The sequence below is a fragment of the Carya illinoinensis genome, chromosome 15 (genome assembly GCF_018687715.1).
Source record: "Carya illinoinensis cultivar Pawnee chromosome 15, C.illinoinensisPawnee_v1, whole genome shotgun sequence".
Classification (NCBI taxonomy): Eukaryota; Viridiplantae; Streptophyta; class Magnoliopsida; order Fagales; family Juglandaceae; genus Carya; species Carya illinoinensis.
Genome location: NC_056766.1, coordinates 38202439 through 38214667, shown reverse-complemented (window position 1 = coordinate 38214667; position 12229 = coordinate 38202439). Strand labels below are relative to the sequence as shown.

Below are 12229 nucleotides of genomic sequence, written 5' to 3'. Positions count from 1 at the left end.
GGCAATCTAAATTAAGCAAAATTAAAGGACAAAGCAATAAAATACTTTGTTATGCTCTTACATGTTTACTAGGGGTGTAACCAGTCTGACTTGGTCTGATTTTGGATAAAATTTATGACCGAACCTATACGAACCGGTTTTACATTTTCAATAACTGATTCCGTACCAGTGACGGACTGAACCAAACTCGGTACCAAACCAGACCCACCAGTTTGGTCCGATTTACCAATTCATCATTTTTTTTTTTACACCCCTAATGTTTACAAAAATCAAAGGACCCATTTATAAAAATTAGAAAATCGAAACCTTAAATTCATCGCTAAAATCAGTTCAAAAATCAAAACTCTAATCTAGATTAAACAAAGCATCCAAAGAACAATTAGAAAATCGAAATCTATGTAATAAAAATCTCTAGGTACAATAGAGAGATTAATGTTTAATTTATCCAAGGTAAATAATACAGAAAACACAAAGTGGTACAGTGGCAGTGGTGATTTCCAAATCAGTGGCGATGGAAGAAGTGCACATCCTCATGGGAGATTGAATCCTAGGAAAAAAAATTCTATGATCAAGAATTTTGGGAGGGAGAAATAGGGATTGCTCATTCGGCCAAAGAGAGAATGAAGAAATGTTGAAGAGAGGAAGAAAATCATACATGACTATAACAATAAGAGTCCAAAGCTGTCACAAGGTCTATTGAGAGTTGTGCGGGTTTTTTCTTCCATTGGGCTCTGTTTGAGTCGAGGGAAGGAGAAGAGGAATTGTGTGGGGGAGAAGAGAGGTCTTGAGATGAAAATGAATCCCGTTGGTGGAGAGAGAGAGAGAGAGAAATGATTAGTAAAATAATATTTGTAAAGTGAATAGTAGATATCTAAATTGTATAAATACTATTCATAAGTATATAAATTATAGATATGCATAATCTAATGCAGTCAAATTAAGGGTCATATTATGCAAATATGTATTTACATTTGCATATGTAAATATCAATTCCAATGCTCTTAGTCATTATAACCTTCTTGAGAATCCATGTATTCTATCTTTCCAAATTTGATCACTTCATTTGAATTATAATTATAATGAATCTTATAAATGATGTGGAACATATCTTAAGATTGAGTATTTGGGTTCAAATCAGGGGTGGGCAAAAACTTTGGTGACTCCAACTCCAGGCGACACCCATTCCGATTCCGACTATGTTAGAGTCAGAAAAGTCAGAGTTCAGAGTTGGAGGGTAAAAATAGTTGTAGTCAAAGTTTGGAGTTGAACAAGACTCCGGACTACTGACTCTGATAGATATATTTAAAATATTTAATATTACAACATAAATAAATGATGCCCGATTAGTCTAATAGTTGTTGCTGTTTTTATTAATCTTCATGACTGGAGTTTGAGCCCCAATGCCCCAAGGGAACAAATTTTTTTTAGGCTATTTAACTAAAATGACACTGTACCCCAACCCCAAACTTATTTCACTCTTTTCCATGAAAATAATTTCACTTTCTTCCCCAATAACACCCACCCTTCACACTTATTTCTCCCCTCCCCACAGCCCCCTTCAGCCTTCTTCACTTTTCACCTTTTTGGTATCGAGAGTCGAGAGAAGCATGTGCAATAGAGATGGTGCGTGCTGTCCGATGGAGATGGTGGCTAAACTGAAATCAATCAAATCTGTTGACAGATGTGAGATTGGTTCCATTAGGCCAAGAAAACCAAGGAGATAGATCATATCTAAGTAAGAAATTTCTTAATCTTTGTTTGAATGTTGTTGTATATTGTTTGGATGTTGTTTGGGATATTTGGATGGTGGGAAAGTGGGAAGAAAAATGGAGGAAAAAAAAAACCCTAACTCCGAGTTGGGCTTCGACTTCCAACTCTAACTCCAGAGCTCTGATCGAAGTTGGAATCCGCTTCTTATCAGAGTTAGAGTCAAAGCTCAACCAATCCTCAAACCTTAGTCAGAGTCGGAGGTCGGAATTGGCAATTCTGATTCCGTCGAAGTCAAAGCCCACCATTAATTCAAATAACCAAATTTTGTCAAGATAAAAGGGAAAAGTAAAGGATCTTAATTTGTAAAGAGAAATAATATTTGTAGTTATAAAGTGAGTAAATGCGGTGCATTCATTTTAAAAGAAGTGAATAAATATGATATTTGTATAAAAAAAATTAATTTTTTAATAATAGACTCAATTTTTTTTAAAAGGAGTGTGCAGTACTTACATAACATATGACTGCATCTAACATTACTCGTATGCAAATACAATATTTATGTCTTTGTTGATATTTTATATTTCACATATAGAGAAACGATAAATGCAAGTCTGCACTCTTTTTCTTAAAAAAAAAAAGAGAAATCTAAAATTTATATGAAAATTTTCTTTTTTTAAAATAAAGTGCGTGGAACCTATACAGCATTACTTTTAAGCTATACGTTGTTTCAATTGCTTGAATTTGAAGCATACATTGCCATACGCAAATCCAATTTCCAGGAAAGTACTATAAAGAATATGACCTGCAGAAGAATATATTGGCAGAGAAATATGAACCAATTGCAAATTAAATACAATTCATCCAACATGTGACCCATCTCTATAAGAGGGAACCCTTTTTTCTTTAAGCCTGAGAAGACTGAAGCTGTCCAGATCAATATAATTTGGAGTGTCATGTGCAGAGCTTCTTGCGTGTGTTTTTCCAGCAAAAGTACAAAGAATTGGAAGTACGGAATTGGAAAATAATGAAAAGCCCAAAGGACCATTTTTGTGTGTGGAAATTGACAGACGAGGCTTCCATTAATGTTATTGAATAATATTATATACATTCGTAGAATATAATCGTTTTGAAAAAAAGATAGATTTATTATTAAAAAATTAATTATTTTTATATAAATTTCATATTTATTCACTTAAATTATACAATACTTATATACTCTATAACTGTAAATATCATTTCTCAAATTCGTAAAACCCAAATTATTAAGCGTTCATCTCTCCTCCATTTTTTCACTATTAATTATGAAGAAGTTTCAAATATCTTACATCCAAACATCCTATTAGATTTCAAAATTCATGACCTTTATTAAGATATTGTGTTAATTAATCAATACATATATATATATATATAAGAAATTATATTTACAATCGAGTGCATAAGTATGCTTATTCTTTTTATAACAAGTGAATATATGTAAGATCTACATAAAAAATTAATTTATTAATAATAAATCTTACTTTTTTTAAAAAAAAGATACGGAATACTTGCACAATCCATAATTGTATACCGTGGTGGAACCAAAAATTCTACGTTGGGGGGCCATATTGATCTATGCAATGACAACGATGCCTATGCGCATGTATATGTATATATTATACACTTTGTTGTTTATAATTATAAGAAAATACATTATAGACATAATTTAATTTCATATTCATTCAATTCATAAGAAATATTTTTTGGATTGTATATTTTCTAACTCATATTTTCAAGTTTTTAATTTTTCAGTGCTGTATTTTTGGTGTTTTTTTTATGTTTGTGTACTCACTTTTTATATTTTGAATGCAAAAATTATTTTTTTGATCAATAAAATCTTGTTTACTGGTTAAAAAATTATGAACTTTAAGAAATATAGAAATTATTTTTTTGATACTTTTAGGAAGACTGAAGAATTTTAGATGGAACTAGAAGAAAATCTTCATATTTTTATTATAAATAAGTATAATATATTATATTAATTTATAAATTTACATTTATAAAATCTCACACCTCTCAATATAGTTTCGTCGTGTACTTTTCAAGCAAGAGGTGAAAAAAATAAATTAATTAATTAAAAAGAAATTTCCGCTGCCGGGATTCGAACCCGGATTCTAAATGATAAGAATTGCCGTAGTGCTACAGCGGATTTCTTGTTCGTGTTCTCTTTTTCTAATCTTTATAATTTATTCATCTTCGCTAATTTCTCGTTACAAGCTAAAGATACAGAGGTTTGTTAAGTATGTTAACATCATTAATCATTTATAGCTGGACCATTGCATTCTTAAAGAAGTCAAAATACTAATTATTTCTTAGAATATAGCTGATATTGAAGGTTTCCACATAGACGATGTTAGATCTGTAAAAACTGAGGCTTATAAATAGGTTTTGTCATAAATATATATCTCAAAGTGTTATGAAATAAATTAATCAATACATTTAGTCACCCAAAAAGAAAAAGAGTAAACCACATGTTGAAGACATGTTTTACCGTCATCTAACTTCGACCAATAACCTACAACAAGAAAAAATGATGGCTCGATGTGCCTGGTGCATCTTCAATACTTAAGTAAGTAATGTATGTGTATTTCTTGACAATAAGGAGTTTCGAATCGTACTTTGGGCTGCTGGTGTTGGCAGTGGCGGACCTATTAAGGTCCTTTTGGGAGGCCAAGGCCCTCTCTAAAGTTTGAAAAAAAACTTAATAAATATTAATATTTTATGATTTAATAAAATAATATTAATTTTATCTTGTATTGGCCCCTTCTCTAAAAAATTAATTTGGCCCTCCTTTACAAAATTATTTGAATCTTATAAATTATTTACTTATATTTTTTTGTTATTTCAATAATATATTATCCTTAACATATATTTTTTTAATACCTATGTTGTATTAAACATATTTGAATTTTATTTAAGATCTTACTATCTAATAGTTTTATATTACAAAAAAAATGTGGAGAAATAGAATAAAAAATATCTTTTTATACTTTTAATTTCACTTGACCTCTCCTAAAACAAATTTCTGGTTCCGTCACTGGGTGCTGGCCCTTTATATAGGAGTGAATTGTTGCTGATAAGCATAGTTTATTTTCCTCAAATCTCAAGGTTCTGATTGATATATTCTCTGGATATGATCACGAAAGGAAAGGGTTGACATATTATGGACTAATACCCTAGTATCTCGCCATTTTCTTAAGGGTACATATCTACTGTCAATGTTAATTATTATAGTAATCTTATTTAAAGGTGATTCAATCCCGTGGTAACGAACATACAATCGTTCCTGTAGGCTTGTGGATCCGTTGGAAACGTCGAGAAATAGGTTTGTTTTTACATAATCATATTCTTGTGGAAAATATATTTCAAAAAATGTTGTTCTAAGGTATTTTAGTTGACTTATCAACACCTAATCATACTAATTTTGAATTCTTCGCAAAGACTTTATGAATAATGATGGCAATTATTCGACACAACTCATGGCTTTTATTGCAACCCCTTTGTGCTACAAGCTTCACCAAAATGTCTCTACCTACTTGTAAAAGTCTCTCTCCATTTTGGAAAAAGGCTTTTCCAAGCTCTTTTTCTTTAATCAAAGTTATTGGAACTCTACGAAGAGATGCATGAAATGTCGTTTTCTTATACTTTTCTATTTCAAAGAATAGTAAAGAACAAGATAAGAATAGATGATTGAAATTTTAGCTGATTAATAATGATAGGAAAATGCTAGGCTTCTTGTTGGAGGCTCTCATTGGGCTTCTTTTTTTTTTTCATGATTAAAGAAGTGTTTTTTTAACAACATTAATATGAATTTTTTTAAAAATATATATATATATATATATGTAAAATTATTAAAAAAATACGTGTGAAATAAAATATAAAAATAAAAATATTTGAAATGCATTAACAGGAGCCCCCAACGGTGGTTGTAGAGCCACTCGTAATGAAATAGATACAACTATTTTATGACCAATCAATCCAACAATATCAGTTCATAAAACGCTAAAAAATATTTCAAAAAATTTTATAATTTCAAACTTTATGACTATTCCATTTTAAATAGAATTAAAAAAATAAATAAAAGCTATATATTTATCACTTCCCAACGTTTTTTTTTTTTTTTTTTTTTTTTTTTTTTTTTTTTTTTTTTTTTTTATGTATATAATGGATTGGACCTTGGGTGAGGACGTCTTTTAAGGCTATTTTTGTAGTTGGACCTTGGGGTCCGTGTGCCTTCACGGTTCATTAAATAACAAGCTTGTTCATATACTTAGGATTTCGTTTGATTTGAGTTGAAAGGAATTGATTTCATTACAAATAATAATGAGTTTTGTAAAGTCTATTTAATATAATTTTAAATATATTTAAATATTAAAATGAGTTTAGATATATTTATAAAAAATTAAAAAAAATTATAATTCCTGTATATAAAAAAATATTAAATTAAAAAAGATTATAAATTTCACGTATAAAGATATTTTAAACTAAAATGAATTTAATAATTTAATAATTAAATATTTAAATATTAAATTTAATTTAAAATTAGACTCAATTCAGTCTAACTTAACTGGCCATATCAATTACGAATAAAGCTCGTTGCCAACGTTATAACTACTGTTTAGCTATCATTCATATCCGTTTTCTTAATCATGGAACCCCCAAATTTATTCCAAAATCAATCCCAAGGCCGTTTGTGTGACAAAAAGTGAAAAACAAGAAAACAAAAAAAACTGAGCATTTATTTGTTCTTTAGAAAAATACTGTAGTCAAAGAGATTTCGTAGAAATAATCTCACAAATTGACGTTTTGATATAGTTCGTCAGATTATAAAATTATTTTTATTGTAAAATAAATTTAATAAATTAAATAAAATCACGTCAGTTTATGAGTTTATTTTTATATAATTCTTTTATAAATATAGAAGTACTTTCACGTTAATTCATCATTTATCCCCCAGCAGTTAATATTTTTTTAACACTTCTTATATACGAGGCAGACTCCTTTAAATAAATACGTTCAACGTATGGAATATTTAATTATATATATAGTTTTAATTACTTAAAGCATTTCTTAATATTTTTTTTATGGAAAATTTTATGTGCAGTCATTTTTGTAGATTCCTTTGTGCATTCCAGTGATATGATTGGTTGTGTATTAAAAAAAAATTAATCCAGCTAATCATATCAGTGGAGTGCACAATAAATACGTAAAAATGACTGTATGTAACATTACTCTTTTTTTATATGTATGAATCAAACTCATCTTCAATAAGTGTGCCAAATATATAAAATATTAAATCACATCTTAACAATTTAATTGCACAAGTTGGGTTCTTCATTCACAAGCAAATTTAATATTTATTTCCCAGTCAGTTACAACCACTCATTGCAAAAGCATCTCAAATCTGTAAGACTTGAGTTAATTATGATTTGTTTAATGTTAGGAGAAAAAACAAATCATAAAGTTTAAAGAGCAATGTTATTTTAAAGTCTCTACACCGCATATTATTTATGTGGCATAATGTGATTTACAAGATAATTTAATTGATATAAATGATATATTTTAGATACCGACTTGAAAATATAATAACTCGACCTTGAATGCTTTTTCACTTTTCGTGGATATTTTGTACTACCATTCAATATTCCTCCATAATTAAATAGTTTGTTCTTGACTTCTCATGAATAAATACCAACTCATAGTGAAACGAAAAATCAATTTGATGGTATGATATTTTGCGAGTGGGTGAGATTAACACCTCCTCATATAATTTGAATTATCAAATAATTACTACGTCATTTTAAAACTTTGAGCTTATTATACGAAGAAGTTCATTTTAAAATTATTTTTTTGTAATCTCTTTATGTATATAATTCTTCTCAAATGAAAATAATAACATATATGTGTTTTGATAAAAATATGAATAGGTTTCAACCAAACTAATGGCAGTTTGAAAGTTGATGATGTCCGTTAATGCCTAAAAATAGCATAGAAATTTGGAAGGGGAGAATCATACATTCATGGCCATGCTGAGGTTTTCCTTGGCCTGGATGGGTGTTGTGTGGGCCCTCAGCAATGGTCCGATGCGGTTGTACGATACCCGTGTGTATATCCGTGACAGTTAACAACAAATAAATACAAAAAAAATAAATAAAGAGAGACACGGATTTATGTGGTTCAATATTGGAACTACGTTCACGGGAGTTCGGAGATGGAAGAATCCACTATAATAAACTTATTTTACAATCTCTTAGGTTCTCTCATCTTCACTATACAATAAATCCCGAAAGTTCATCTTCTGGTAGGGATCTTATCGTTGGAACCCAAGTCCTGAGGTTGAAGAAATCTTCTTGGAGAAACCTGACAAAAAAATCCCTGAAATCATATGTGCTCATACCTTTTATTTCCTATCCCTTGCTTTAGGCCACCTCACATCTCCTTTATGTTCTCTCTCCTCTTTTTCTCTTAACACCCTAACACATTGCTTTCACTTTTTCCTTCTATGTCCTATTTCTCTCTCTTTTTTTGTCTTTTAATAATGATTTTCTGATGGGTTGAGCCTTGAGGATCATTTTAGGCTGTGCATTTTACCCCCTTACAATGTCAATTCTTATGGCAGAGATTCTTTATGTCAATTCTAATTGCAGGTCCTCAAGAGTTCTACACAGTGCAAATTATGTGGGCACAATTTGGCAAAAGGGACAAGTCTTATCTTAATTGAGAGAGATGCGTGCCATTGCTATAACATCACTTTGATTATTTTGAGTACCTACAACTTTTTTTATAATCCTTTGTACAACTTTTTTTGATCCATAGCAGCCATCGGGGTTTTGGGTTGTAGTGACCCACGGCTAAGTTATAGTCATATAGTCATAGACTACAACTTGGCCGTGTGCGGAGAAGAAGAAACGAGTTTAGAGGAGGAGGAGAAGAGAAATGAGAGACAAGAGACTGCAGTAACTTGTGAGATGTAAAAGGGAGGGAGAAAAGATAATAAAGGAGAAGAGAAGAAGAGATCATGAAGGATATAATAGGACGGTGAGAGGAAATGAGAGGAGAGAGAATAATACTTCAATTTATAGTTGGGATCTTTTTTTCAAGTACGCATGCGAGTGAAATTCTAGGCATGTAGGTACTCACCTGCTCCCCACTTCTATTCGTTTTTTATTTTGGTTAGGGTTGCCCGCCCATCCTCTGGTGGGACGAGCGGACGGGCCAGGTTGTAACACCGTCCAATATTCTAGTTGTATGTATTATTTTTTAATAAATTTTATTATATATATATATAGTTATTTTTATATATTTTTTATATATTTTATTAATATGATTAATTAAATTAATTATTATATATATATAAATAATGTAGTTAATTATATTAATGTAGTGTATAAGGAATATATTAAAATGACTATATATAAAGTTTTTATATTCTATTTATTTTATCTCTTTTATGGCTTTCCAAGACTATTCTTAAGAGGTTTATTTGCTTATGGACGGTGCTACTCTACAGCTCAGAGTGCACCATTCTATTTGACCGTACGGTTATTTTTTTTAGAATTTTTTAATATATTTAAATATTTTTAAAAAATATAAAAAAAATACTAATACACTTAAAATTACTTCCTTAATTACTAAATAAAAAAATTTTAAAAAAAATTATGACCAACAATCATTTTAAGGAGACAAGAAGAGAGGGCAGACAAGCATTTCCCTTTGCTTATTAAACTGAAACAGACAGAAGTTTGACAAAGTAAAGTGAATTATTGATCGAGCTAGTACGTGCCTGTTGACCAGTAGAGACTAGAGAGTAATAGGCAAATAGCTGGAGGTTCTCTATTTTATCATTTATCATGAAGTTGAATTTCCAAATTTCCCAAAAAAAAAAATAAAAAGAATCTAATATTGCATGTGTGGAATACTTGTAAGCTGGATAATCTAGCATTAGAAAATGACTGTAGACCTATCAAAGATTTTACAATGTACACTTCCTTGTTACATATTCCTTTCATATTTTTTCAAATATTTGCAAATTTTTTAGAATTATGTTATATACTGTTATTTTTACGTATTTCATTGATATGATTTGTTAAAATAATTATTTTATATTTAAAAAAAGTGACGCAACCAATCACATTAATAGAGTAATAATAAATATATAAAAATGACTATATATAAAATTTTTATTTTATTTTTTATACTTTTTGCTCTTTCTCTCTCTTGGTGATAATCTATTATGTTAGGTGAGCATCTCAATGGAATAAAATCAAAGATGTTGCTCTTTACCATATTCAATCATTAGTTAGGTGGTGTCCTTAGTGAGAGCTCTGCAACATTTTCCAAGCTCTGCTCCATGCCTCACCATGTGCTCCTTTATAAACAAATTCAACAATAATCTTAAAAAATAATGGAAATTAGTATTAAAGCAAGACAAATTGGAATCACAGGACTAGGGTGACTGGTATGGTCCCTGGCTTTTCATGCAATTAATTAATGCAGTTAGATGAGAACACACATATGATTCATAAAAGTTGGCCTGGTTCAGGTGAGAAAATGATGAAAAGTGTTACTGTTAAAAAAAATTAGATAAAAGTAAATTTACAAACTGACGTGACTTGATATGATATGTTAGATCTAGTACTTTATAATAAAAAATAACTTTATAATTCAACGTATCATATACATTAAATTACGTCAATTTGTGAATTTACTTTTATAAAATTTTTTTATAACTAAAATATTTCTGAAAAAAGATAAACGCTAAAGCCTTTGAATGTAGATAAAAACTTGACAGATTGTGATTTATAGAAGTGCACAGAAGTAATGTGCTGCTTAGATCCCTCAGTTACACGCATTCTCTTCAATTACCTGGCCTCCACTTTCTGCATGAAAACCCATGCACCTGCCCGCCTGCCTGTACTTGTAATCTGATCTCCTTAAAATATTATCAGATAAACTAGCAAATCCCCATCTCTCTCTCTCTCAACCACCACCATCTTGTATACATAAATTCATTCATATTCAACAAGAGTACATACTATATAGCAACCTCAACGCCCCATCTGCCCAACATTGACTCACTCTGTAGAAGGATTTCAAGGCCCATTTCCTTGAACCTTCTCTCTCTCTCTCTCTCTCAAGCACACCCATGGGGAATGTGACATCTTGTGCTCCTTCCATAATCTCATCAAGTGGAGCAGTGAAGATCCTATTCAGCGATGGAAGATTTGAAGTCTACACAAAACCAGTAAAAGCAGCAGAGCTCATGCTAGAGAACCCTGGACAGTTTGTCTGCGAATCCAGCACCCTCAAAGTTGGCCACAGGATTCAAGGACTTCTAGCAGATGAAGAGCTTGAGCTGCGCCAGTTCTACTTCCTCCTTCCCATGGAGCTCCTCTACTCGGTCCTTACACACGAGGAAATGAGCTCTCTCTCTTACAGATCTTCCAAGGCTTTAAAGCATGGAAGCTTCAACAACTTGGGCAAGATCTTCCCTGTGCTTGGGGAGTTTTGCATGTTTCCTTCTGAAGCCAAGACATTCAATGGTGATCAAGACACTGATCTTCAGCAAGAACCAGTCCTGCAGAGGTACTCAAAGCAGAGATCATGGAAGCCTGCGTTGGAGACTATTGCTGAAACACCATGTAGACAATCATGAGATCACACATAGCTGTATTTTGTTTTCTTTTGTTTTCTTTTTTTCTTTCTTTTATTGAATTTCCTAATTTTCTTCATCTAGTCTTTTGTGTCATATATTTTTGAGATTATGATTAATAAGGTAAATAGGAAAACTTTGATATTCTCATTTCAATGTCTGTACGATCTATATGATATATTTACTTATGATAAGAATTTTGGGCTATGCACCATCCGCGTCTGCCCGATGGTTTTGGTTTCGATACATCAAAAATTATGTTGGAGTAATTGTACATATAGTTGAAAATTGTGCGAGCGTCATACAATTATTTTGAAAAATAGTGAAGTTTATTATTAAAAAATTAATTTTATTTTAATGTGAGTCTTGTATTTATTCACTTTTTACAAAATAATTAGACGATATTTATACACACGACTAAAAATATCATTTCACATTTGATAATTACCATGGAGTCCATATACATGCATCTTTGGAGTTACTCATTAAACTCAACATGGGTGGTTTTGTAATATTTAAAACTCATTTACAAAATGTTTTAGTATTTTCGATGGAGCGACACTAAATACTCTTACATTAATTATTTTTAAAATGAATTATAAAATAGCTATATAAATGTATTATTTATAAGACAATTAGGCTGCATTTAGATGTTGAGTTGAGTTGAGTTCTTTATGAATAGTAATTAATTAAATAGGTGGAGTGAGTTATGTGGGACCCATCTAAAATGAATTAAAATGTATTTAAATGTTAAGATAAATTTAGTATTATTTATGAAAAATTAAAAAAGATTGTAGGTCCATGTATAAAAATGTGTTGAGTTGAAAAAAA

At 30.5% G+C, this 12229-nt stretch overlaps 1 protein-coding gene across 1 annotated transcript; it reads left to right on the top strand.

The window, feature by feature from the left end:
* Nucleotides 1–10593: 10593 nt before the first annotated feature.
* Nucleotides 10594–11543, top strand: LOC122297674. The gene has a single exon (XM_043107817.1). The coding sequence runs from the start codon at nucleotides 10892–10894 to the stop codon at nucleotides 11399–11401; it is 510 nt and encodes a 169-aa protein (XP_042963751.1). The 5' UTR covers nucleotides 10594–10891; the 3' UTR covers nucleotides 11402–11543.
* The last annotated feature ends 686 nt before the right edge of the window (nucleotides 11544–12229 follow it).

What these genes read in the sequence shown, in the direction of transcription:
- LOC122297674 (XM_043107817.1), top strand. Translation starts at nt 10,892, where the DNA reads ATGGGGAATGTGACATCTTGTGCTCCTTCCATAATCTCATCAAGTGGA.